Source organism: Molothrus ater, chromosome 10 (assembly GCF_012460135.2).
Source record: "Molothrus ater isolate BHLD 08-10-18 breed brown headed cowbird chromosome 10, BPBGC_Mater_1.1, whole genome shotgun sequence".
NCBI lineage: Eukaryota > Metazoa > Chordata > Aves > Passeriformes > Icteridae > Molothrus > Molothrus ater.
This window is the reverse complement of record NC_050487.2, coordinates 5030639-5057277: the sequence shown is the minus strand read 5'-3', so window position 1 is coordinate 5057277 and position 26639 is coordinate 5030639. Positions and strand designations below refer to the sequence as shown.

At 45.3% G+C, this 26639-nt stretch overlaps 1 protein-coding gene across 2 annotated transcripts; it reads left to right on the top strand.

Annotated features, from left to right (window-relative positions):
• The first annotated feature begins 9867 nt into the window (after window positions 1-9867).
• TRA2B (transformer 2 beta homolog) lies at window positions 9868-25738 on the top strand. 2 transcript variants are annotated; one of them, XM_036388638.2, is made up of 9 exons: window positions 9869-9995; window positions 16025-16158; window positions 19453-19615; window positions 20456-20644; window positions 21480-21595; window positions 22447-22530; window positions 24246-24308; window positions 24749-24822; window positions 25326-25738. In XM_036388638.2, the coding sequence occupies exons 1-9, from the start codon at window positions 9960-9962 to the stop codon at window positions 25334-25336; spliced, it is 870 nt and encodes a 289-aa protein (XP_036244531.1). In that variant the 5' UTR covers window positions 9869-9959; the 3' UTR covers window positions 25337-25738. The 2 variants fall into 2 exon arrangements, with proteins under 2 accessions (XP_036244532.1, XP_036244531.1); XM_036388639.2 differs by lacking the exon at window positions 25326-25738 and having other exon boundaries at window positions 9868-9995; window positions 24749-24830.
• The last annotated feature ends 901 nt before the right edge of the window (window positions 25739-26639 follow it).

The window sequence follows — 26639 nt, the reverse complement described above, 5'->3', positions numbered from 1 at the left end:
CCCTGTTCCCTGGGAGCAGAGCCTGACCACCCCCAGCTGTCCCCTCCTGTCAGGAGTCGTGCAGAGCCACAAGGGCCCCCCTGAGCCTCCTTTTCTCCAGGCTGAGCCCCTTTCCAGCTCCCTCAGCCTCTTCTGGTGCTCCATTCCCTTCCCCAGCTCTGTTCCCTTCCCTGGACACGCTCCAGCCTCTCCATGTCTCTCTTGCTGTGAGGGCCCAGAGCTGTCCCCAGGGCTGGAGGTGTCTCACCGGTCCCAGCACAGAGGGACAGTCACTGCCCTGGGCTTGCTGGACACCCTGTTCCTGATATGAGCCAGTGGTGAACATGGTGGTGCTGGGTTAATGGTTGGACTTGAAGTTAGAGAGCTTTTCCAACCTTGATGATTCTATGGAACACACTGGAAGTGAAGCCTTGTTTGTGGTGATTGCCTTGTGTTGGGAGAGGAGATGGGTGGCACTGAACTCCCTCCCCTCCTGATTGCCACACTTCCAGATAAGGGAAGGGCTGAGGGATGCATTGTTTGGGATCAGTGAGTATGCACTTGTCAGGAAAAATGTGGTATAAATGGGTTAGGCAGATCATCCCACTGCACTTCCCTCTCTCTGCCTCAGCTGCCATCACACATTATCCAGATCATCATCACATCACATTATCCAGAACACAGGTGGTGCATGAGGATTTTCAAGCTGGATATGCAAGATTCAGATAGAGCAATTCTTGGAATTTTTAGGTTTTCTGTATGCAGCTGTCCACGGGCCAGCTGGCATGAGGAAGCTCAGGATTGGGGCACTTGGGCCATGTGTTGGTGAGGGCAGCAGCAGGACCTGAGGAAGAGCATTATCCAGGACTTTGGGGTACTTTTGTTCACCAAATCCCAGGCTGCTTTCACTTCCACTGGAACATGGAACACCCAAGCATGATTCCAACCACCCAGCCCTGCAATCCCAGCCCCTGCACTGTTGGCAGCCAAGCCTGTCCCTGAGACAGGCTAAGGAGATTAAGGAATCTTCTCTAGATGCCACAGAGAGATTTTTTGTGCTCATCCTGCTGGAAGAAGCACAGGTCAGTCAGTTTTACTGGCACTGTCTGATCTGAGACCTCTCCTGAGACTGAATCAGACACAAGCATTTATTTCATTCAAGTTAATTAAATAAAACCTATTTTAATCCACAGTTTAATTCTTCAAGCAGTAGCAATAATCATCTCAGGCAAACCTCTGCCCCAGTCTTTTAAAAAGAGAGCAGTTAAATAATGCATTTAGGCTTGTGAAGTGCGTGCAGAGAACAGGAGAACCCTTGAGGCCTGGGAGCACGTGGCCTCTCCAGGCTGCACAGGATCACCTACAATCCATGGCACATCCACAGCCTGCTCACAGCCCTGCAGTGTCACTAAAGGATCTTTCAATGTTCCAGAGCAGGGGTCAGGTATCCCCATGGCACTGATGAGGCCCCACCTCACCCCCTAATTCCTGGTGGTGGCTTGTGCTCACTTTTTGAGTCTGTGGGAGCCAGAGAGCAAAAAGCTCTTTGCACACTTGGGCTCATATCTGAAGTACCCTCAGTCAGGTCTGTACTACACAGCAGCCTCACATTTATTTTGCTGCTTCATATCAGTGTTTTATAAAATGAGCCTATTAGAACCTGTTTGATGGCTTTGTGGAGGGTACAGGAAAGCCATTTCTTGCATGTAATCCTTGTATGTATTTTTCCCTCTCATTTCCAACCAGGACATTTGCTGTGATCTGTGATTCCTTTGTGCAGGGTCTCACAGCTCACCCACAATAGCCTCAGAAGGAAAAGGTGGAACCCCCCAAGTGTCCTGGTTACTGAACTGAACCACCTGGATGTGGTGTGGGATTGCTGTTGGAGTGGGGGTCACACACAGGGGACCTGAAGGACATGGCAGCTGCCAGTGATAGTGATGACTCCTTGCTGCCAGTAGCAGCCACATGTCCACACTGTTCTCCAGGCTTGTCACTGTCACCGATGGCTGTCTGCCCTCCCAGGTATCATGGAATCACACAATACCCCAAGCTGGAAGGGACCCACAAGGATCATCCAGTCCCACCCCTGGCCCTGCACAGACACCCCAACAATCCCACCCTGTGCATCCCTGGGAATATTGTCCAAATGCTGCTGGAGCACTGGTGGCCTTGGGGCTGTGCCCATTCCCTGGGGAGCCTGGGCAGTGCTCCATCACTTTTGGGGGGGGAAGAGCCTTTTCCTATTATCCAACCCAAATCTCCCCTCAGTATAGCTTCCTGACATTCCTTCAAGTCCTGCATGGTGTGGTTTTGTCCTCCATTGGCCATGTCAGATCTCATTAACCCTTTGTGGAGATGGAGATAGATGGCAGTGCCTGTATGGAGACACCTCTTGAGTCCTGGCAGCTGGGAGTGCAACAGAGCCAGCTCTCCTGGTGCAACCCCACAGCAGCTTTATGTGTTCCAGAAGCTGGTCCCTATCAAGCACCATCCTGGTTGAGGAGAATATGTTAAACATGATAGAAAGAGCAATATAGCTTTGGGAGAGTTCTATTTTCCTCGTATCCTGGAGAGGTGCTCAGCCCTCCTGAGATGGGCTCTGCTCCTTGCCCTTTCCTTTTCCTGGGAAAAGCCTCATGCATTTGAGAATGCAGCAGTTACAGGAAGAACTTGTTGCTCAGAAATGAGGCAGTGTGGGGTCACGGCAGGCTTGGCCATGCTGTAGTTGTGAGGATGCTCATGGCAGCTCTCCAGCAGCTCTTCCACCCACAGGACATTCCCAGGGCTGTCACTGCCCTGGATCCAGAACACCGTGTGCAATCACTATTTAGATGTGTGCAGGAAATGCCAAAGTTTGGCCAGAGCAAACAAAATAATCATGTCATGGTGATGGATGGAGACAGGCACGTCACACAGGCTCTGTCAGGTTTCAGTTTGGGAAATATCCCCTTTTATTCCCTCTGAAGAGCCAGCTAAGAGGAGGAACACCTGTGTCTACAAGACACTTCCAGAGCTAGGGAGACAGATGATCACTCCAGGGCCAAATTAACAGAGGAGCTTCTGCAGAATTTCTGGGGAAAAACTTTGGAGAGGACTTCCAGGAAAGCTCCTGCTCCCTCTGTTGTCCTGTGATGACACCAGCACTAGCCCTGTTTCACCACAAAGCAGCTCTACAGACACCACAGCCACACCTGAAGCCACCTGGGGACACTGCACAGCTCCAGTGGACTGAGCAGGATGAGGAACTTCCCAACAGACAAGATCTATCTCACCCAACAAATATCAATTCTCAAAACAGTATAGGGAAATGACAGCCAAGTAAAGGGAAATCACAGCCAAGAGCATAAAATGAGTATTGAGGGGCTGGTGTGAGTCCAGAGAAGGGAAATGAGCTGGGAAAAGGGCTGGAGCACCAGGAGTGGCTGAGGGAGCTGGGAAAGGGGCTCAGCCTGGAGAAAAAGAGGCTCAGGGGGAATCTTCTGGCTGTGCACAACTCCTGACAGGGTCACGAGTCTGCCTCAGGTCCCAGGGAACAAGTTGTAGACTTAGCAGTGTAAGGTTGATGGTTGAATGTGACAGTGTTCACAGGGGTCCAAAGATGGGGAAAGAGATGAGGATCTGACTCCATGTTTCAGAAGGCTTGATTTATTATTTTATGATATATATTACATTAAAACTATACTAAAAGAATAGAAGAAAGGATTTCATCAGAAGGCTGGCTAAGAATAGAAAAAGAATGAATAACAAAGGCTTGTGACTTGTGACTGATGGAGACAGTCTGGACAGCTGAACTGTGATTGGCCATTAATTAGAAACAACCCCATGAGACCAATCCCAGATGCACCTGTTGCATTCCACAGCAGCAGATAACCATTGGTTACATTTTGTTCCTGAGGCCTCTCAGCTTCTACAGAGAAAAAAATCCTAAGGAAAGGATTTTTCAAAAAATATCATGGCTACAGTTGAACTTGATTTTTCCAACCTAAATGATTCTGATCTGCTTTGCTCACTTCCCTCTGCTCTTTTGGCAGGAAGTTGAGCTGGGACTTGGGGATAAAGGTTACTCCTAGCAGGATGGTTTCTGTGATCCCCTTGCAGCAGAGAGCTGCACAGGTGCTGGGTGTGGCAGATCTCTGGGCAGCACAGAGCCAGGAAGGGCTGCAGTGGGAGCTCACATGGAAAAGGTGCCACCCATGCTCCAGGGAAAAGCTGTTTGAGAGCCTGGTCTGTCCCCCTCGGCAGCAGAGCCACCAACACTCCCCACTGATTCCTGAGCTGGCTCACTCCCTCCTGTGGTTCCTGCTGCTCTGGAAGCCTGTCCATGTGCTGTGTGGGTGGTGTGGGGGAAGAGAGGCTGAGGGCAGCAGGAGCTGCCAGGCTGGCTCTGCAGCTGCACACGTGTGCTGCTGGAACAAACAATCTCCTTTCCATAACTTCCACAAGTGTGGCTTTTTTAGCCTGCAATTCACTAGGCAAATGCCACAACCCCCCCAGCTGAGCATCCCTGTTTGCCTTTTACATGGTAAACATGGCAAATATAGCAGGTGACTCATTCCATTGATCCTGAGAATAAACTGTGCAGGTTGATTTGTGAAACTTCCAAGATGCACTTGTAATCAGGAATTTAAGTAACTCCCACCTTTGTTTTTATGGGTTTTATGGATTTTTTTTTCCTTTGGTTGGTCATCTGTTGGAAAAAACCCTGAAAAAATTAACATCAAAGTTCAATCTCAATTAGCAGGACCTATGGATGTACTTTAGCATTTGCTCAGCTGAGGAACAGCTGCAAGGTTTCCACCAGGAGTTGATTTGGATGTAGTCAGAGCAGCCCAGAGGCCTCAACAGTGTAGGCATGAGCCAGTCTTCACCTGGGATCAATTTTAGGGATTACACATAACTGGATAGAGGGAAATTGCTGTTCTGGGAGCTGTTACAGCAGCTCTGAAGCACAAACGTTTTCTCCTCATGACTTTTCACTCACTCTTTGTTCCTAATCTTTAATCTTCCCTTACATGTTCTTAATCGTCACTTAATCTTTGTTCTTGCATGACACTGACCGCCTAAGGGGGGGTGTGAGGAAGGAACAGGATTAAGAGGTGAAACAACTTGGCTGCAAAGCAGCATTGTCCTTGGTAGATCTGGGTGGAGAAAAGTGCTGGTTCAGCTCCCTGCCTCTTGGTGCCTTTCTCCAGATTCTTTTTAAATTCCCAACAGCTCCCACTCTGTTTGGGCTCCCTTCACTAAATCCTCAGAAAGGAGGAAGGCAAGAGGGAGCCTCCTAGCCCACCTTGACTTTAATGTTCTGCCTTTTTCCCATGTTTTTTGGTCTCTTTATAAAGGAGGGACATATCATCCTGGTCCCTTCAAGCTCCTTCCTGTGCATCTCACAGCATCACATGCTCTGCATAACGAAACATCATATTTTACTTTGATCTGCAAATCAGCAGGATCCCAATTCCCATGTAAATGTATTCACAGGATGCATGTTATGGGCAAAAATAACTGATAACAACTGTCTCTACAGAGCACTGGGTGCTGTGGAACTTGCTCCTTATTTTAGCATCTCAGCTCTAACTACCAGGCTGTTTCTTCTCATCCTGTCCCTGTTCCCTGGGAGCAGAGCCCGACCCCCCAGCTGTCCCCTCCTGTCAGGAGTTGTGCAGAGCCACAAGGTCCCCCATGAGCCTCCTTTTCTCCAGGCTGAGCCCCTTTCCCAGCTCCCTCAGCCTCTCCTGGAGCTCCATTCCCTTCCCCAGCTCTGTTCCCTGCCCTGGACACACTCCAGCCCCTCCATGTCCTTCCTGAATTGCTGGGCCCAGAACTGTCCCCAGGGCTGGAGGTGCCTCACAGGTCCCAGCACAGAGGGGCAGTCACTGCCCTGGGCCTGCTGGACACATCATGGCTGGGACAGCCCAGGGGCCACTGGCCTCTTGCCCACCTGGGCACACCTGGGCTCATGTTTGGCTGCTGTCACCAGCACCCCCAGGGCCTGTCCCAGCTTTCCAGCCACTCTGTCCCCAGCCTGGAGCTGCACAGGCTTGGTGTGACCCAAGGGCAGGACCTGGAACTTGGCCTTGTTGACCCTCAGCCCACAGATCCAGCCTGTCCAGATCCCTCTGCAGAGCCTTCCTGCCCTCCACACTCCCACCCAACTTGGTGTCACCTCTGAACGTACTGAGGGCGGCCAATTCCCTTGTCCAGATCATGGATAAAGATATTAAACAGTGCTGGGTCCAACACTGAGCCCTGGGGTGCCCCAGTGGTGCCCAGCCAAAACTGGTTGTAAGTCCATTCCCACCATTCCCTGTGCCAGGGATCAGCCAGGTTTTTGCTCAGGAAACAGTGCACCCATGGAAGCCATGAGCAGCCATTTTCTGAGAGAGAACTCTGTAGGAAACAGGGTCCAAGGCACAGATGAGACTGTTAATTTAACTGCAAAAGGTGTTTCACAAACTCTGGCAGGAATATGTCTGTGGAGACCACGGCCAGGAGGCCCCCAAATCCAGACTGACACTGCAATACAAGCTGGAAATGGCCTAAGCAAACAGAAAAATGCCTCTCCAATCCAGCTGCACTCCCTGCACAACAGGCTGCCTCTCTGGGTGCTGCTGGGAGCAGGGAGATAGATAATCTCCTTGGGATCATCTCACACATCTCCGTGTCACTGCTGCAGAGGCCAGACACAGCAGGCTCAGGTGTTCCCCAAAGGTAGGGAGGCTTCCCTAACTGCTGGTTAGCCACATTTAAATGTGAAGGAAAGGATCAAGCATGCTCACATCAGCTGTTTCTATTCCTCCATGCCCTTTTCTCCTGCTCAGAGGATTTTTGGGAGCATTGGGGTGTCTACCACCATGGGACAGGCCCTAATTCCTAGGAAATTCCAGATGATTTAGCCCTGCTGGTGTCTTCTTGTCCCACTGGTGAATGGGTAGAACTTGAGGAGAGGTGGACAATGCCTTGTCCTGCAGTGAGGGTTGCTGGGGTTCTGGGGTTTGCAGTCTCTGAGGTTCAAGTACTGCATAGATTTGTAAATACAGACCACAGACTGGAAAACAAATGTCCATTAAACTTCCTGCAAGAAGGGCAGGAGGAGCTGAGGTCACTTGGTCTGTTCAGCCTGGGGAAGGGGAGGCTGAGGGCAGAGCTCACCAGGGGCTGCAGCTTCCTCTCAAGGGGCAGCTCCAGTCTCTGCTCTCTGTGACCACAGACAGGACTCAGGGAATGGCTGGAGCTGTGTCAGGTGAGGGTTAGGCTGGATATCAGGAAAAGGTTCTTCCTCCAGAGGGGGCTGGGGCACTGATCAGGTTTCCAGTAAATGGGCACAGCCCTGAGGCTGCCAGAGCTCCAGGAGCATTTGGATAACGCTCTCAGGCACAGGGTGAGATTATTGGGGTGTCTGTGCAGGGCCAGGGTTTGGACTGGATGATCCCTGTGGCTCCCTTCCAGCTCAGGATCAGCGTGTCAGTAACTGTGTTGTAACACAAGCAAAGCACTGAGATGAAACCAACTGGCATAAAAACCCCCTGTGGTATTTTTAAATCAGCAAAAGCTGTGAAAATCCCGTTCACCTTCCTCTTTAGTTGATAAATTCACCTTTGTGTTCTGAGGCTGGCAGGGAGAGGGAAGGCAGCCAAGCAACCTCTGGCTTGTCTCTTCTCACAAGTGTCAGAGGTGATGGAAATGGAGCTGGGGTTCCCCCTGGGTGTCTCTGTAGTCATCACCTGGGAATGCAGGGCGAAGCTATCAGCAATTTGCTCTTTTCCCTTTGCACTTTGCCTCCAGCCTCCTCTGCAGCATTCTCAGCTGCCACTTCAATCTGTGTGGGGAATGGCACCAGGAAAAAACCCTGGTGGCCAAAAAATCCCACTTAGAAGAGGCCCAAAAATCCCACTTAGGAGAGGTCCAAAAATCCCACTTAGAAGAGGTCCAAAAATCCCACTTAGGAGAGGTCCAGAAATCCCACTTAGGAGAGATACAGACATGTTCAGGTCTCTGCCTAGCTGCTTGTTAACAGCACAAGGGGCAGGCAGGGCATTACCCAGCCCTCACTGCACAGGAAATGCATTCCAGTGAAGAAAAATAGTCACTGCTGGGATGTCAGGTGGTTATGGAAGTGTTTCTAGTGCAGGATTATGTCCTGTGGCAGAAGCTTGTGGGATAAAAGGTGAACTTTCAACTTGAAAGAGATGTAGTTTAGATTAGATATTAGGGAAAAATTGTTCTCTGTGTGAAAAAAACCGTATTTTATCATTGGCTTTTTGCAAATATTAAAATGAATATTGTGTTAGAAAGTAATGCTGTATTAATTCTCTTAAGTAGTGTGGTAAATATAGTTTTAGGTTATAACAAAATGTTAAAATAGAAACTGTGCTATGTAAGATACTTTTTTTTTCTAAAGAAAGGACTTGCACTGAGATAGCAGCCACAGGACACCTGAATCTTTCAGAGAGAAAGAATTTATTGCTCCCTTATCAGGAGAAATGAACTTCTTCCTGCCTCGTTCAGGCAGGATGACACCGTTAGGCTTATGAGGAAGAAGTTGACACTGACCAGACAGAATCCTGTGTTTGAATGGAATTTATGCATCATGTGTGAGGTGTATGAATATGCAATGGGCTATTGCTTTTAAGGGTTAATCCTCTGTTAATATGTGTCCTTTTTCGGGCTTGTGCTGCCCAGAAAAAGGTACCCTGGACTGTCTGCAACTCTTTGTTTTTATTGTCTCATATTGTCCTAATTCAAATTGTCCAAATTATTACTACTCCAATTGTATTACTATTTTTACAATAATTTTATTACTATTAAACTTTTAAAATTTTAAAACCAAGTGATTGGCGTTTTTCACACCTGTGAGGGTGGGCAGGCCTGGCACAGGGTGCCCAGAGAAGCTGTGGCTGCCCCTGGATCCCTGGAAGTGTCCAAGGCCAGGCTGGACAGCACTTGGAGAACCTGGGATAGTGGAAGGTGTCCCTGCCCATGGCAGGAGGTGGAAATGGATGAGCTTTGAGGTCCTTTTTGAACTAGACAATTCTGGGATTCCCTGGGATGAGCTGAGCAGGTGCAATGTGTCCTCCTGTCTCCCAACTCCCAGCCTTGTGCAGTGTTGTGGTTTGAAAAGCACTGAAGAATTCAGTATTTTGGTTAAACCACAGCTGTGTGTTTTAAATCCGGGTGGTCCTTTCTGTGTGGGTGTCCTTTGCTAATCCCTGCACAGTCCTGGCCCTTCGGGGCGCTGCTTGTGACATAAAACAGATACAATGGAGGTGTTTGTGACGCTCGTCTTCACTGCACATACTTTGTGGAGAAACTATGCCAAGTACAGGAAAACCCGCCATTTCAGCGACACTCTGCTGCCCTCGAGCGGGTGCCTAAGAAATATCCCGCTCTTCTCTGCCCACGTGCTTTGGACTAATGCTTTAACACTCAAATAAAGTCCCTCGCAATCACATTTTTAAACTGTTTCAGCGGCCTGGCGAGGGCGAGAGCCGCAACCTCACCTGGGGCGAGGGTGCGGGGCCTCACCTGAGGGCGGGGCCTCACCTGAGGGCAGGAGGGGCAGGGCCTCAATGGGGCGGAGCTTCGTGGGGGTGGGACCGTGGCATTGGCCTCACTGATTACGTCAGGGGGCGTGGCCATTGCACCCAGGGCCGTGAGGGCGGAGGGGTTTGGGGTGGGCGAAGGGGCGTGGCCAAGAGGGGGCGTGGTTTCGCCCCACAGGCGGCCTCAGGGCAGGGGCGTGGCCTCTTTCTTAAGGCGTGGTCTAAGGTTGAGGGCGTGGCCTTCTTTTCAGGGGTGGTCCGTGAGGGGCGTGGCTTTGGGGCGCGGTCTCCGGCTCAGGGATGTCCCCCTGGGGGCGTGTCCTGCCGAGCGCGCGCGCGCGGCCCCGCGGTCTCGTCACTTCCCCCGCGGACGGCGCTGTCGCCGGGGTCGGTCGTGTCCGGTTCGGGCGGCGGTGGCGGGAGCAGCTGGACGGGACGATGAGCGACAGCGGGGAGCAAAACTACGGCGAGCGGGTAATACACGGAGCCCGAGCACGCTGCGCGGCCGGGCCCCCCTCCCCCTTCTCTCCCCACCCCACGCACCCCTCCATCGCCTTCGGGTGGCGCCGGTTCCCCCGTGTCCCCTTTTGGGGGTGGCGGAACCTCCGCGGGAGCGGAGAGGCGGGTGAGGCGGCGCGGTGGGGCCGATGGCGGAGGGGCCGCTCCCCGCATGAGGTGCCCGGCGCCATCTTGGGCCGGGACCGCGCGCCCGGGAGGGACAAAATGGCGGCCCCGAGCCCTCCATCCCACCCCTGCGGAGGGGGAATCCTGTTATTATCCTCTCTCCAGAGCCGCCTTGCAATCCACTCTTGAGTTGCTCTTTAATTTAGACCGCTTTTCGCTGCCTCTTCCCTGTAACAATAACTCTGCTTCTCGGGCCTGGCGTCCAGGTGGCTCGGGGTCTCCCCTAATTTAAATTTGATAATGGAGGCAACCCCTTGGCTTTGTGAAACCTGCAGCAGATGCCTCCCAGGGCTCCTAGCTTCGGCAAGATCTCACTGTCCTAAAAAGTTTTTATTAATGTCCATATAGATGCTTTGCTAAGATTCACGTTTGTGATACACATCAGTAGTTGCTTTTTATTTACTGGATCAGCCTTTGATGTCTTTATTTAGGGTCACTACTGTGTTTTGGGGATTTTTTTAGCATAATTCAAATATTTTGTTGTAGTATCGGAGGGAATTGTGGAGATGATAAGTTCCTAAGTTATAAACTAGAGGAGGCAAGAAATATTAAAAAACAGTAATTTTGAGCAATGTCTTTCTTAGAATACGGTTTTATCTAATTAATTCACTATTAGAAGCTGTTATGTCTGAGTGTTTCTACTTCGAGGTAGGTAACATTAGAAAAAATTGTTCTCCAGGGGGCTAAGAATAGGAATGAATGGTGAAAGAGAGGGATTAAGGAATATCCTCGTGCTAGCACCAGTGTTTCATTTGTATCTTCATTCACGAGATCTTTTTAGTGGGGGGATGTTTTTTGCTCAGGGTGAATTATTTGTGTGTTAGTTTTTTTAAAGATGCTTTAATTGTTGTGAAGGTCAGACTGGAAGCCAGTGTAGTCTTAATAAAGTAATAAAGCTGGGATAACTTGCATTATACTTTCAGTCAGAAAGAGTGGAAATAATAAAGTTTCTATAGCAAAGTCTTTTTGTGTGAAACAGTCGTGCAGAATACTGGGGCAGAAATTGTTGTCTGCTGCTTTATTGTATTTTTAATATAAAAAATGTATTAAAGCATTTGTAGGCAGTCTTTGCTAGCGCCTAGAATGGATTATGTGTGAACTTTTGTGACCTTTAAATAGGTAAGTTGTTTAAAATGGACGTGTTGGTGAAACCATAGAGCTGCACACCTGCTATTCCAGACCGGAGCAGGGATTGGTTTTCCTTCTGCTCTTGCCTGTGTTATTTATGGGGTTTTTGCTTACTTAAGGCTTATGTTTTACTGAGTCAATGGCTTTTGTGCTTTTCCAAGCTGGAGTCTCTGCAGACTTGAGTTAGTGTTTGGATAAATAATCTGGAATATGATAGCAACTGTCTTAAACTGTCCCAAGTGCAGGCTGCCAGCAGGAATTGAGCTCCTGTTCTCTCCTTTATTGGTGTTCCTTCAGGCAGTCAGATCTGGGAATTCAGTCAGCTGGATCTTGTACTCCATTTCCAGCTGCATTGGTTTGCAGGCCTGACTTGATTGAGCCCTCATGGCAGCTTTTGGGATGAAGAAATTCCAGGTGCTTTCACCAGGAATGGGACTTGTTTAAGCAGCAGCACGAATTTACTCTGGATTATGGTGTTTTTAAAAGGGGGAGGGGGAAGATAAGAAGATGAAAAAATCCCCACTTGAACTCTCTTTCACGGCTTATGTTCCATAGGGGAATGAACTGAAGAAACTATAAATTGTTAAGTACTGGAATATACTTGAGATGCTGTTGTTATGCTGCAATGCCATGCTTTTCCAACTCAATTTTGTTTTCACTGAAATTGTTCTCACTGAAGCACATGGGATTCAGGCATGGAGGAGTTGCAAGAAGATGAGTTAAAGGCCAAATTAATGAATCCTACCCTGTGAATTAGTTAATTATGATAGTGATGGCTTGGTATGTGGTCAGAAGCTTTTCAATATGCAAGTCGGGGTGGGGGGTTTTGTTTGTTTGGGGTTTTTTATGTAGAAAAGCTCAGTTTACAGATTACTTACAAGGTATATAATACATGTATTTTCAAGGAAGAGTGATTTTTATTACAAAATTGTGTGAGAGGGAGGTCTGAGGAAGAAATCTGAGGTCAGAGATGAGCTGATCACTCAGTGCCACCAAAGGGATGGACCATACCCTGTGTTCCTCCCTCACTTGATGGCACCTCTTGGGGAGCTCATTCAGTGCCCAAACCTAGAAGATAATTTGCTTTTTGCTGGTGGATTAATTTCCTTCCAGCCTGGGCACTGGAGGAGCCAGTGGCAGAGGTGGTGGGAGGAAACTGTGGCCTGATTTTTCAGAACACGCTGTTCTTTCTGTGTGGAGTTTCGAATCTTTTGGAAAGGGGTGGTTCTGCTCTCCCTCCAGTGAATGCCCAGCTCCTCCAGCAGTGATCTCGTGTCCCTCCGGGGAAGGGAGGCAACTTCCATAAGGGAGAGGTTGGGGAATGTGCAGTCAGCACAGTGACACCTTAAATAAAGAGGCTGCAGATCTGATAGTGTCATGTGAGGCTGCACCTTTCCTTAGGAAAACAAGTGGAAATACATAACTTCATAGGAATATATGATTATAAAACCTTAAAACTTTTATTTCTCTGTATCTTACATTGCTGACTGAAATCTGTAACTCTGATTCCTGTGAGGAAAACCTGGATCTCAGAAGTACAAAGAACTGTGGCCATCATCTACTGCTTCTGTCCATGGAAACCTTTCCCACCTACTGCCCCCCAAATAATCCTGCTTTGGGACATTCCCTGCTCAGAGTACATGGCTGTGAGGCTCTTTGTGAATGTGCTTAGAGCTGTTAAAATCATCCCAGCACTTGCTTTGAACGGGCTCAAGGTCTGGAATGAACCATTTGGAATCCTCAGGCCTGGACTTTGGGGCTTCCACGTGAATTCCAGAAGTCCCTGATAAAGGGGAAGAACTGTTGATAACGACCAAGGGATGTAGGGGAGGGAGGTTAAATTCACACTTGACAAAGTTAGGGGGGGAAAATGGTTATTGTTTAGTGAATACCAGTCTGGATCTGCTGAGCAGCAGTGCTGAAATACAGGCAGGGTAAAGAAGATTGTTTATTCCCTCTTTCCCATGTCACGCCAGGAGCACACTTGGGCATTTTTCAATAGCTTAAAATTCACAGAGAGAAAGAGCAAAGAGTAGGAAAAGCAAATATAAAGAAAAACAAAAAAAGATGCAAGAAACGAGCTGTGGGAGTGACTGATGTGAACCCTCAAGGGTGTAAAATAAATTTTCAGTGCTGCAGGCCTCTGGTACTTGGAATTTTGGGTAGGATTTCCCTGAGGCTTGGGGTGGAACAGGGGCAACATGGTAATTTTGGGGTTATTACCAGTTCTGGTGATACCCAGAGCAGGTGAGGTGCATTGAATTCCTTTAGGGCTGGAATAAAGAAGTGCAATAATCCTATAAAATATGGTGGATTGAAGGATGATCTGGGAAAAAAGTGGATTTTTAAAGACTGGGAAATATAAAATGGAAAGGAGTTGAATGAAAATAGGCCAGCTGTTAAATTGTTTTAATTTTGGTGGATAGTTGTCTTTAAGACATTTTCTTCCTGAGTTTCTGCTCAGCTCCTCAATCAGTGTCCAGATTCCATATCAACCTTAGCATAGTGGCAGCAAAGACTGCCTGAAAAATGTACCAAATATATGAAGACTTGCCTGTTCTCTACTCATTTCTTCAAAGCTTTTTAACTTTTAAAAGCTCTGAAAAAGGGTTTGGTGTGTGTTTGTGGGCAAAATCCTCCCAACTGCTTCCCTCCAATCCTGCATTTCTCCTTTTCTTTCTGGTCTCCAAATGTACTTGGACACAGCTCCTTCTGTTTAGCCCAGGTTATCTTTTGTGAATTGAAGTATTTTTCCTCAGGTGAAAAGTAATCTTGGTTTGGGTTTTAATCCTTCTTCAATCTTGCTTTCTCTAACTTTGTTAAAGAGCTAAGACTTCTTATGGCAAAATTAATATATTAACTCAGAACTCATCTCTGTGGAGTGTTTTCTTTCAAGGTACTAATGGACTTAGATTAAATTAATTAATTGTATCTTTAATTGCTCCTAAATATTCCCCCTGCCCTTTGCAGTGTTATTACATGGGGAAACTGTAGTTTAGAACAAAACATTAAACATCTGTGTGAAGAATACAGCCTTGGCCAACTTTGTGCTATTTCTGTTGCTCTTGGGATTAATTGCAAACCTGCTTTGTCCTGTGCATCATGTTTCTTTCCTCTGTATGGAATGGAACCAAATTGGTAACATTTGGTTGAAGTTGTATGGGAGTGATTGAAGTGTGTAAGTTTCAGGTTAGCAAATAAATTTGTGAATGCTTGGTGCAGGATTCCCGTTAAATTAGTGTTCAGGTGTAAGAGATGTTAGAAAGATAAAACAGGGGATTTTTGAAAAAAAGCTGGTACTCAGTGTCATTGGTGAGCTTTCTCCATCAGAATTTACACTAAATTAAGGATTGTTTCCAGAAAGAAGTATAATTCTGCTGAATTTTAAGTTTTCTCTAATATCTTGAAATGAAGAACACTTTCTACTAGTGTGTTTAAGGCATATGACTAAAACCAAGTATTATACTGATTTTAAAATAAAAATACGTAAGTTAAAACTGCTAATTAGGTCATGTCACTGCCAGAGGAGATTGCCAACAAATAACAGAGCAGGTGGGGTGTTAGTCCAGAGCAGTTGGGAATGTGGGGCTCCAGTGCAGTTCTGGTCAGTGGGGAATGCAGATTTCTGTGGAAACACAAAGCCTGCACATGTAATCCCACTTGTGCAGGCAGCTGGGGGTGTGTGCTCCTAAACCTTCACACCAGGGCTTCCAAACTGCAGGAGGGGCCCAACATTCAGATAATTGGAGTTCATGGAATGACCAATGCTGTGCTTTCTGCACATCTGTCAATGGCCGCAGCAGGACCTCACTGGAGTCACTCCTTGGTGATTTTGTCTCAGTGTGTGGCTGATAGTGCAAATTATTTTGAGTTTCCTGATGCTACAATTCCTTAGTAGGCTCTCAGTTGATCCAGTTGCACTTACTGTTAAATACAGGCATAAATAGCAAATTTAGCTACTTAGGGCTAAGTTAAACTGAGTTGACTGAACCGGTTGATAAAATTGTAGGGCTTTGGTAGATTCAATTCTTGAACTGCATTTATAGTAAAAGTCCACAACACTTTTTTTTTTCTAGTTTCAGTTTTGGCACTAGATTTTATCCTGGAGTTCTTAAATATTCTTCATCCTGTTCTTTTTCTATTAAGGTTAATGTTGAAGAAGGAAAATGCGGAAGTCGCCATTTGACAAGTTTTATAAATGAGAATTATTTGAAGCTCAGGAATAAGTGAAGCTGAAATTTGAAAAAAAAGAAAGTGAATGCATGCTAATTATCAGACCAGAAGTCCCACTTGTAGAATATTGAGCAATTTGTGTGAAGTGGGGAAGATGAAAGAAGTCAGAATTTGAAACGGAAGAATGAAGAAAAGGAATAAAAATGAAGTTAAGATAAGAAGTAATCTGGAATCTGAAAGCACTACGCTAAGTAATTACTAGTCTGTTTATGTGTCCCTGTATATTTTGCTAAACATGCATGCATTATCTGTTTAATAGCAAAAGTACATGCAGGGTAAAGAAGTGTCTACCAGGGAAAAAAAAAAAAAAAACCTCCTTAAAAATCTAGGCAGTGCTAATGCCGACTGCCCGGACACATAGCTATGAATATTTACCATTTATTTCACTGGAGCTTGTTTACAGCCCCTAGGTGAACAAGGAATTGTGTACAAATTAGGCTTTCAATATCTGCGTGCAGGAATCCCGTTCTGCTTCCAGAAGCGGAAGTGCTCATGGGTCTGGCAAGTCGGGGAGGCACACCCCTGCAAGATCTCGCTCTAAGGAGGATTCCAGGCGCTCCAGGTCAAAATCTAGATCCAGGTCTGAATCCAGGTGAGTTTGCTTCTTTTACCTCTTCCTCCTCCTCACAAGTCAGATGATTGTCAGAGGTGGCCCAGCTTAGCCAGTTCTGTTTCCAGAGTTAGTGTCTCTTCTGTGGACATGGAATACAAAGGGGCGTGCGTGGTTTCAGGATCGGGAAAGCCAAATTATATCAATTCAGATATTTCTGCTGCTTCTTGTATCCTTGCTGATACACTTTGGAAGTGCCTTTTATCTCTTGGAATACTGCCTTGTGTCTGAGCATGGCGTACTAGGAACTCTAGATCATAGTTTTGTTGTGCATTAACAGAGTTTGGTGCATCAACAGATTTCCCATTTTAAGCCACATTCCTGTATTACATTTCTTTACTGGAAGCAGTGATGTTCCTGGAGTAGTGGAAAGAAGCAGTAGAGATAAATGTGAATTTCACAGTTTGACATTTTAAATACGTTAATTTAGCTTGAAAATTAACAGGGTAGGAAGCGTTGAATATTAGACAGCTCTTCAAGCTCTCCAGAAAAGTTGTGGAGAACTTGCTTATTGTATTTGTTATGCGGCAGCACAAACATCCACGTGCCTATTGCACTGTATTACCTCTCCTGCCAAACAAGCTCTGTGCAGGGTCAGAATTCCTCTTAAAAAGAGTAGATAGTTGACTGCTGACTACAGAAATTAATGTGTTGGTAATTTCTTTACTCGTTTGTAGGCATTCAGGCTATAAAAAGTGAGGCTTCAGCAGTGTGGTTTTCAGGTGTGCTGTTCACAACAAACTTTTTATGTGAACAAGCAATGAATTGCCAAAGCTTGGGGGGCAGGCTGGAGGAAGATACTGTGCTGTCAGCAATCACCCAGGGTTGAAGACATCATCAAATAGTGTGTTAAATCTTGCAAGATCAGACAGAAAGGCTTTTGTGAGAAGGAATGTAATTGGGAAGCTTTGACAGCAGAAGAATGAGGTTTTTTGTTTGATTCAGGCACAGTCACAAGTGTCATATTGTGCACCTGGCAGTCCCTGTTGTGTAAGAAGAAATGTGTTGAATAAAAGGAGTAAATACTTGTTAGAGTAATACCATTAGTGAGTGTGGAATTGAGTGACCTGTGGGAGTGCCAGCAGTGAGAGATGCTGGGGCAGCTCAGGAAGGGCCCAGTCCCAGGTCCTGCTCAGGGCTCTGGGCTCTGACTCTGCTGTCAGGGCTTTATCCACTTGGGGTTTGAAAACCTCGGGGGAGGGAAGCTGCAGAACACCTTTGGGAGCCTTTTAATATTAAAACAACAAAGTCAGGACACCCTCCCAGCATGTTCTTCTGTCCTTTAATCCATATGACTCCAGGGATTCCATATTCCTTAAAATACTTCCCACTTACAGAATCACCACAATACTGAGTAAAAATACAGTCACAGATGGTACACAATTCTGAGGAAGCAAATAAAAGATGTAGAATTTATGAGAGACCTGGCAAATCTTACTTTTGCAATAAACAGTGTTTAAATAATAGCCTGGCAACTGGCTTTTTACTTTTTAATGACCAAACAGTAGAAGTTTATAACTGCCATGGCTTCCTGAGCATTTAACAGCTATCTTGAAGGTGCCTCTGGCTGGAAATAATGGAATTACGTGCCAGAGTTAGTGTTGATTAGTAGATTTGGACAGAATTGTGTCGAGGCACATATTTAGAAACAACATACTTTAATCTCTGTTCAGTGCTGTCACACGTTGAGATGTGGTCATGGGCAGATCATTGAACTCTAGAAATAACCCTGTGATAACTTTATTTCTTGGTAGTTTCTGTTGCAAATGTATTTTTGAGTTACAAGCTTTATAAATTAAACTTTGATTTGGGAACCAACCTGTGTCCTGGTGTTTTTATCAGTTGGGGTGTGGATATACTTGATTTTAAAATCTACTTTTATTAATGTTTGTAGTTCCTATCTTTGGCTGATACCATTCTGGTACCTGAAATACCAGTTCTGTTTGCCTTAATTTTTTTTTCCTATATCAGTGTCTGAAATGTGGCTGTGTGCATGTGTGGAGCTTCTTTTTTTTTGTTATTTATATTCTTTCTCTCTTTTTTTACTGTTTTCCAGCTTTAGGAAGTTCTCTTTTTTTTTTTTAATTTATTTTGTTGCCAAAATAATGTTTTCTTTATAAATACATAGTGAGAAGTGCTGTAATGGGACATGCTGAATTAATTTCTCCTGGACATGAATATGCATTTTAAGTTGAGCTTCTCTGGCTCTCTCCTGATGAGGTTGGAGGTGGTTTTTGAGGAGCTAGATTGAACAGTTTGGTGACACTTGGTGAGAAATCCTGGAAGAAGCTGTTAAATGCTCAGGAGTAAAAGCAGTTCAGGTTCAGAGCTTCCCTCACACCAGTGGGGTGGTGCTGCTGTGGAATTAGAGGAAGGGGACATTTAAGACACAAGAGCCTGAAAATCAGCAATTTGTGACTCAGATCCATTGAATGTTACACTGTTTATTGCACTTCTTAGCCTTGAGGGGTTTTTCTTTGGAGTGGTGTGGAGTGCAGGTTACTCAGTGCAGCCATCAGCAGACCAAGATCAGATGTAGTATCCCTGTGTGAGTGCCCAGCTTCTCCTCTAGGGTTGCCTGTGTTGGGAGGGGTGAGGCTTTGGGAGGAGGAATTGAAGAGTTTCAGACCCCCCTGTCCACAGAGCTTGTGATGTAAGAAATTATTTTTGGGGAAAAAGAATTAGTAAGCAGTTGCATAAATGCACTTAAGAGTCTGAACATGTAAATATTCATGAACAAACAGTGCCAAGTAACTGCTGAAATACCAGCAGGTAAATGAGCCAGCTCAGGATTGATTTCTTCAGATTGTGTTCAGCTCTGTTTCAGGGGCGTTTGCTTTTCAGTGTCACCCAAGGCAGCACTAAGAGAGTGCCCCCCTTAGTGGTACATGCCTCGTGTTAAAGCATATTTACTGTTCCCTTTGACTGATACCTGTGAAAGGAAAGCCAACCCACTTGTTTTTACCTAAACACTGAATATTCTAAGCCCTAACTTGTCACACCCAGGTAGCTTTGTTAAAGGAAGAGCTGACTGTGATCAAGTGCAAGTTCTTGGACTGCAGCAGGAATGCCCTGAGACTATCTGCAGTAATCTGATAGTAAAGATTTAGCACACAGTCCTCGAGAGTAGTGAGTAAATGGATTATAGCTGAGGTATGTGGTACTGCAGGAATTTGGAAAACAATTATTTGAGCTTTTTGTGGCTGTCTGCTGGATTTTTAAAATGCTGACCACCCCAAGAAGCCCAGCACTGTACCTTTGTGTTCTTTCCCTCAGGTCTAGGTCGAGGAGGAGTTCCCGCAGACACTACACCAGGTCGCGCTCGCGGTCCCGCTCGCACAGGAGATCCAGAAGCAGGTCGTACAGTCGGGACTACCGGCGGCGGCACAGCCACAGCCATTCCCCCATGTCTACTCGCAGACGTCACATTGGGAACAGGGTACGTGTGTGGGGCATGGGTCATGGGCTCTGTGCCCTGAGAAACACAAAGGGGGTTTGTGACAGGCTTGTGCTCCTGTAGGTTTAATGTGTTACTATTAGCAGGTGACCTGTGAAAAATGCGTATTTTATCATTGGCTTTTTGCAAATACTAAAATGAATGTTATATTTGTTGTGTTAGAAAGTAATGCTGTATTAATCCTCTTAAGTACTGTGTTAAATATAGTTTTAGGTTATAAGAAATGTTAAAACAGAAACTATGCGATGTAGGATACTTTTTTTAAAGAAAGGACTCGCAGTGAGATAGCAGCCACAGGACACCTCAGTCTTTCAGAGAAAGAGAATTTATTGCCCTCTTATCAGAAGAAACGAACTTCTTCCCGCCTCGAAGGTGCTGTTAGGATTCAGGGGAAGAAGTTGACACTGACCAGACAGAATCCTGTGTTTGAATGGAATTTGTGCATCATGGATGAGGTGTATGAATATGCAACAGGCTATTGTTTTTAAGGGTTAATCCTCTGTTAACGTGTGTCCTTTTTTGGGCTTGTGCTGCCCAGAAAAAGGTACCCAGACGTTCATAACTCTGTCTTTATTGTCTCATATTGTCCTAATTCAAATTGTAATTATTATTACTCTACTTCTATTACTATTTTTCTAACCATTTTATTGCTATTAAACTTTTAAAATCAAAAAAAAGCAAGTGATTGGCATTTTTCACATGACCCAGATCTCAGCCCCACCTCAGTTGTTCTTGTTGAAGCCCTGACAGTCATGACTCGAGAAATACGTTGCACTGCAAATAACCCCAATTTGATCTTAATATCTGTGTCCTTTCCTTTAGGCAAATCCTGATCCAAACTGTTGTCTTGGAGTGTTTGGGCTGAGTCTGTACACCACAGAACGAGACCTGCGAGAGGTTTTCTCCAAGTATGGCCCCATTGCCGACGTTTCCATCGTGTACGATCAGCAGTCACGGCGCTCCCGAGGGTTCGCCTTCGTCTACTTCGAGAACGTCGAGGATGCCAAGGAGGTAGCTTGGGGTACACAGTGTGGGCCATGTTTGTTGGGCTCTGAGCTCCTGGAGTGTGTGTGTTCTGTCACAGGGTATAGCCAGGGGAAACTCATAGCCTGGAAAATACTTGGAGTCTTGTAATCATGGAATTTGGGCTTACTAGTGCTGCAGAATGAATCGGGAATTCTGTAGTCACCCAAGTAGAGAATCCTATACTCATACCAATCCTTGTAAAGCTACCCTTTATGGGCTAGAACAAGGCTTACATTTTACATAAACTCCACTCCAGAGAATCTCCATTTTTTTCCACATCTTTTCCACATCTCTTCCACATTTTTTCCAGGTCATGAAGTCTTCCATTTTGGTTTGCAGCTTGATATGTAGGTCCTGCTACTTGACAGACAAAAATAAACCAAAGCACAATTGGTTTTGGTTTTTTACTTTTTATTTGTGACTCTGTTTCAAGGTTATGGTAGTTGAAGGATGGATTTGAATACCTTAGTGATGTTCTTTTAACCTGTAAAAGTTTTATGTTGTGTGGTGGAGTAGTTGCATCTCCCTACATCAGCATGTTCAAAGGTTGCTCTTAGTCATGTCAGAGGCCCTGAAACAATTGCCCAGTGGTGTTCCTTTCAGGATTTTAATGCTGTAAAAGTCACATTTTCAGTGGTTACTGGCACTGAAGTCCAGCTGGCCTAGAGTTGTCTTACACAGTACATTCACTGCAAGATGTGACACTCAGACCTTCCAAACTGAACTGTGTTTTAGGACATTTTAACACTTAAAGCAGTAGTTAGAAATTGTTGTTGCTAGAGTTCATACCTACAGCTAATGCTCTTCTGTCACTCCTTAGGCAAAGGAACGTGCCAATGGAATGGAGCTGGATGGAAGAAGGATCCGGGTAGACTTTTCCATAACAAAAAGACCTCACACACCTACCCCTGGAATTTATATGGGAAGACCCACTTAGTAAGTTTTATCCATGGTTTTGTTGGGTTTTTTCCCCCCCAACCAGAACAGGATAAGATTCATTGTTTTGTAAAAACTCCTGTTTCTCCTCTGAGAGACCTGATTCTGAGTGGTTTTCCTGGTTTCTTGGGCTTCCACATTAATGCTCAAGTTGTGTTTCCGTATTTGTGACTGCTGTGCTGTACACTGATGAGACGTTGAGCATCAGTAGTAATGCTTGTGTCAACAGGAAGACACTTTGACTATTTCTAAATTATTTTAAATAGTTTTCCTATGTACCTTCAAATATTCATGTCCTTTGCAAGCTCAGGTTTTCAAGAGTGAATGAACAAGTGCTGATCAAGGAGCTGGGTGGCTCAGTTAGCATTAGGGCTTAGCAGTTTGCTGTGTTCACACACTGCACTTTGACATAAGGTTGCCAACAGTGTCAGTTGTTTTCCCAAGTCATTCCCTGTTCATTTCCCAAGACTTTCAGCTTACTGATGGTTATGGTGATGTTGAGACTACAGGCTTCTGATTTTTTTTTAGGCACTTCATTGAACAGGTGCTTTTTCAGAGTTAGAAGTGACTTGTCTCAGAATGGAATTTCTCCTGTGGCTGTGATACCAAAAAGTTGAGGTTTACAAAGGTAGAGGAAAACAGCTGAAAGTTCAAGCATATAAAAAGCAATTATTTAAGTAGTTCTGTTCTCACCTGCACTGGTGGGAAAACAGGAGTGCTCATAGTCTTCCAGCTGTAAGGATGGGACATAATAATAATACAATCTAGTTTAAATAGTGTAAATTTACCAGACTGCAAACAAAGTTAAAGTTCTGTATCTTGGTAAATGCAATTTCCTTCACTCCCTGCAGTGGCAGCTCACGGCGACGAGATTACTATGACAGAGGCTACGACAGAGGCTACGATGACCGTGACTACTACAGCAGGTCATACAGGTCAGAATATTTGCAATATTTTGCTGCTTTCTAAACTCTGCTTTCTCATCTGATTAGCCTGTTCATCCTACATAACTATTCCAGAATATTTTTGCACTCGCTGTCATTCTGGAATCTTCCTGTGAAATCTTCCCCAAAATGATTGCTCAGTACAAATGCAGTTGGTTGGATTGAGAAATACTTGATGGTGTTTGACCTGTGGCCTAGCTTAGTCCAAAATGTTTTCTGAATCTGCACTAAGTTTTGAAAAACAAAGTGTGTTCTTTGCATTTTCATTTTAGAATCTTTAGTTGGTTCATCTGTTAATACTGAAATCGTGCAGATTAATATTTGAGTTGGCATTATAGTGTCAACTTACATTTTGAGCACAGTGTAGTAGATAAAAAATGGGAAATTTCTGTGCTCCCCAGTATTTCCTGCTGATAATTATGGCACCTCAAATTGCCTAAAATAAGGAATTGTGAATTGAACATCTGCATTAAAAGGCTTTTTTAACACCCCTTGTCAGGTTGAATGTGTGTGTAATCATGACTGGTTTTGGTGACAGCATTTTCCAGCAAAATCCTTGTCCCCTGCAAAATCCTCACAATTTCTGGGATGTTGTTAAATTGAACACAAAAAGAATAGTTGTTTTTTTCTGTCTGCACTACCAAACATTCCTGCAATTGCAGAATTCTGTGTTAAAGTTACGATGTGGGCCCAAGTCTTAAGCGGCGCCTTTTCCTTCTGATAGGGTTTGTGGGTGTTAGCAGAAGCTGTGATTGGGTCAGGAGAAAGCCAGTGGGAGTGACCTGCTCTAGTGGGAGGTGTCCCTGCCTGTGGCAGGGGTGTGCCCCTGGATGGTGTTTAGAGTCCCTTCCAACCCAAACCATTCTGTGTTTCTGTGAATAAATATGGAGCCAGTATGACTCGTGTGTGGCTACTTGAAAATGTCATGGTGCTACTTTCCCCTCCTACAATCATGGGTTGGTTGAGGAAGAGAGAAGTGTTGCTATGTTGTCAGGGCTTCCCTGTGGAAGAAAAAGTTGGAATTGTTCAAGATGCAGTGGAGCATTGCATACCCCACCCTAAAAATTCCATTGGTAACAATTCCTTTGCATTGCCTGCCCTCTGTGAAAATAATGCCCTAAGGGAAATGCAGTGTCAAATGGGAATTGTCCTGTTAAAACTTCAGTTTCTCCTTGTTGCAGTGGGAGGCTTACTTTTGCCTGAAGAGCTGTCTGTAAATAAGGGAATAAACTTTTAAAAAAGCAATTCCCCTAAAACAACTGGGGAAGACTTTAAACTTGATTTAGTCTCCTGGTAAAGCTTTGCTGATCTGAATCTGAGGAGGTTCCAGTCCAGCCACTCAGTGTTAATGCTATAAGGTGTTTTTTGTTCTCCATAAGAAGTTGCATCACAGTTCTCGTTTAAGTGTGACTCTGAAGTGTTGAAATGTAAGGATAGGAGGGTTTTCCCTGCCTCCACCTTGGAATCAATGTTTTCTTCAGGATAGTGAGTTGATCTTGCTACTTGAAAATAATAAGTAAAAGGGTTTTCCTTGGGTAGGTATGTGTTTAAAAATCAATGTTAAATGAAGTAATTCAGCATCACCCAGTGTAGGAAGTAATGTTGTCTTATCTTCACATGATTTTCTTACTCGATGTGGGGGGGTTTGTGCAGTGAACTTTTTATTTTTGAAATTCCTAAAAGTCATTCTGCTTTTGTTTTCACAGAGGAGGAGGTGGCGGTGGCGGAGGAGGCTGGAGAGCTGTTCAGGACAGGGATCAGTTTTACAGGTGTGTACTGGATTAGTGGAACTGGACAAGGAAACACAACACTTGGGAGAGCCTGGGTTGGAGGATTTGGGGGTACCTGGCTGTAGCACTAACTGTAAATCAAGGACATTTTCACCTTGGACAAGTAATTCAGATTAAAAGTGAAGGTGGATTTGGCTTACCCTGCCTGTGTGGGATGCTTCTGGCTTCAAACTAAATTCACATGAAAGCAGATTGTGAGTGCAAGAGCTTGTATTTGTTGTGTTAGTCAAAAATAATACTGATAACAAAAAAAAGAATTCAGATCTTTGCTTTGTTACCCAGTAGAAACGTTGATCAGGTCTCCCATGCTTGTTAGCATTCCTGAGACCAGGATGGGGTTAGAGCTACCCACATAAAGCTGCTGCCACTCAGCTGTGCAGGTGTTAACAAAGGGATTGTGTGTGTCACCCCTGCCACAGGAGGAGGTCACCGTCACCATACTACAGCCGAGGGGGCTACAGATCCCGGTCCAGATCCCGGTCCTACTCACCTCGTAAGTAGCCATGGACTCACGGAGTGCTTTGGGTTGGGAGAGACCTTAAAGCTCATCCCATTCCACCCCCTGCCACGGGCAGGGACACCTTCCATAGACCAAGTTGCTCCAAGCCCCTCCAACCTTACCATACCTGGGCCTAGCCCAGTCACAGAGTTCATGTCTCAAAAGTAAATTTGCCATTCCTTGAACTTCTTTTGAGCTTCTGTGTCCACTAAGATTGACTTTGATGTGGATATTTTATTGAGCCACAGTTCCTTTATTGCTTCATTCAGAAACCTTGAGGGCAGAGTAAATACTTAGGAAAAACCAAGTGAGATAACAGCCCTTGTGTTGAGTGTAAGATCCTGTTTCTTCCTCCAGAACTCTTAAAACAGGAGTTTGGGGGTTTGGTTACCTCTAGGCCATCAGCTCAGATCTGATGCAGGTTTGAGGAGAGGCAGTGGATTTAGCCAGAAATCATTCAATCCATGAAGTCTGACTGTTGGGTTTTTGTTTTTCAGGTCGCTATTAAAGCATGACACATAGAGGAATTTCTAGCTACAGCCTTTGAGTTGAAATTGCGAGTTTGTGGACAATATTTTTTTATTGTCTCTTCTGTTAAACCAAGTGACAGTGCCTAGTGAATTAGGTGACTTTTACACCTTTTATGAAGACAACTTCTGTGGTGTTCAATGCTGTTTCATTCTGCATATTTGTGTAGTTTGGTGCTTTGTTTCCAGTTGTGTTTTGAAAGGAGTATGTTTTGCATGTATTTTTTTAGTCTCCATTTTGACTCCTGAAAGGTTTCTATTGTAAAGACAAAAACTGTTCAGTAAGTTTTTTCTACTGATTCCAAGTAATTCCCAAGATCCAAACCTGTGTAAAATGCTTTCTGAAAGTGAGAAAATAAAATAAAAAGACGTTTGTTTTTTTCTTCCCCTTCTTATTTTTGCCAAGAAAACAAAAGCATGGAGGTAATCCCAGGGCAAGTGCCATCCACTCCTTCCAGGAGGAACCAGTCTCTTCTGGTGTCCCACGAGTAAATTGCACCTGAGGTGCTTCTCAAGTCCGTTTCTTCCTTGTGAAATGAGCACTGAATCCCTTATTTGGGTGTTTAGCTGTTGCCACTTGTATTTAAAAGCTTTTAGACCAACACTTCATGTGTATCTGTCATACCACGTAGTGAATTTGTGCACTTGGATCTGTGAGCCAGTTATTTTTTAATCTTGTGTTGGAGGAGCTTTCCACGTTGGTTTGTGGTGAGAATGTGGGGTTTTGTGGAAATAATGGAAATTTCTAGACTCAAAACTGATTATTTCTATGGATGTAGGGAACAAAGTTTAAGGAGGATGGTGTGCCATCATGCAAAGAAAGAGACTGAGGGAACAGGCACCACCTACTTCAGCTGCCTGGAGAGGAGGTGGCCAGCAGCAGCACACCAGGTGTCTTAGGGATTTACAAGTTAACCAGCTATTTGTTAAAACTTCCCTGTTTTTACTCTCCAGAGTGGACAACAGGACCATGGCAGTAATTATCTTAAATTGTCTGAGCTGCTTCTGGTGACACATTTTGGAGTTGGCTGCTCCTGGTGTCACATGGCCCCTGTGCTGAGCGTGTCCCAAATCCCTGTGCCAGGTCCATGCTTGGTGTGAGCATTGCAAGGCCATGGTGCACCATGGAATCATTTTGTTTGGAAAAGCCCTCTCAGATGGACTCCCAACCACTCCCCAGCACTGCCAAGGCCACCATGTACCCATGTCCCCAAAAGCCATATCCACAGGGTTTTTAAATCCCTGCAGGAATGGGGATCCCACCACCTTCACCTCCCTCAGCAG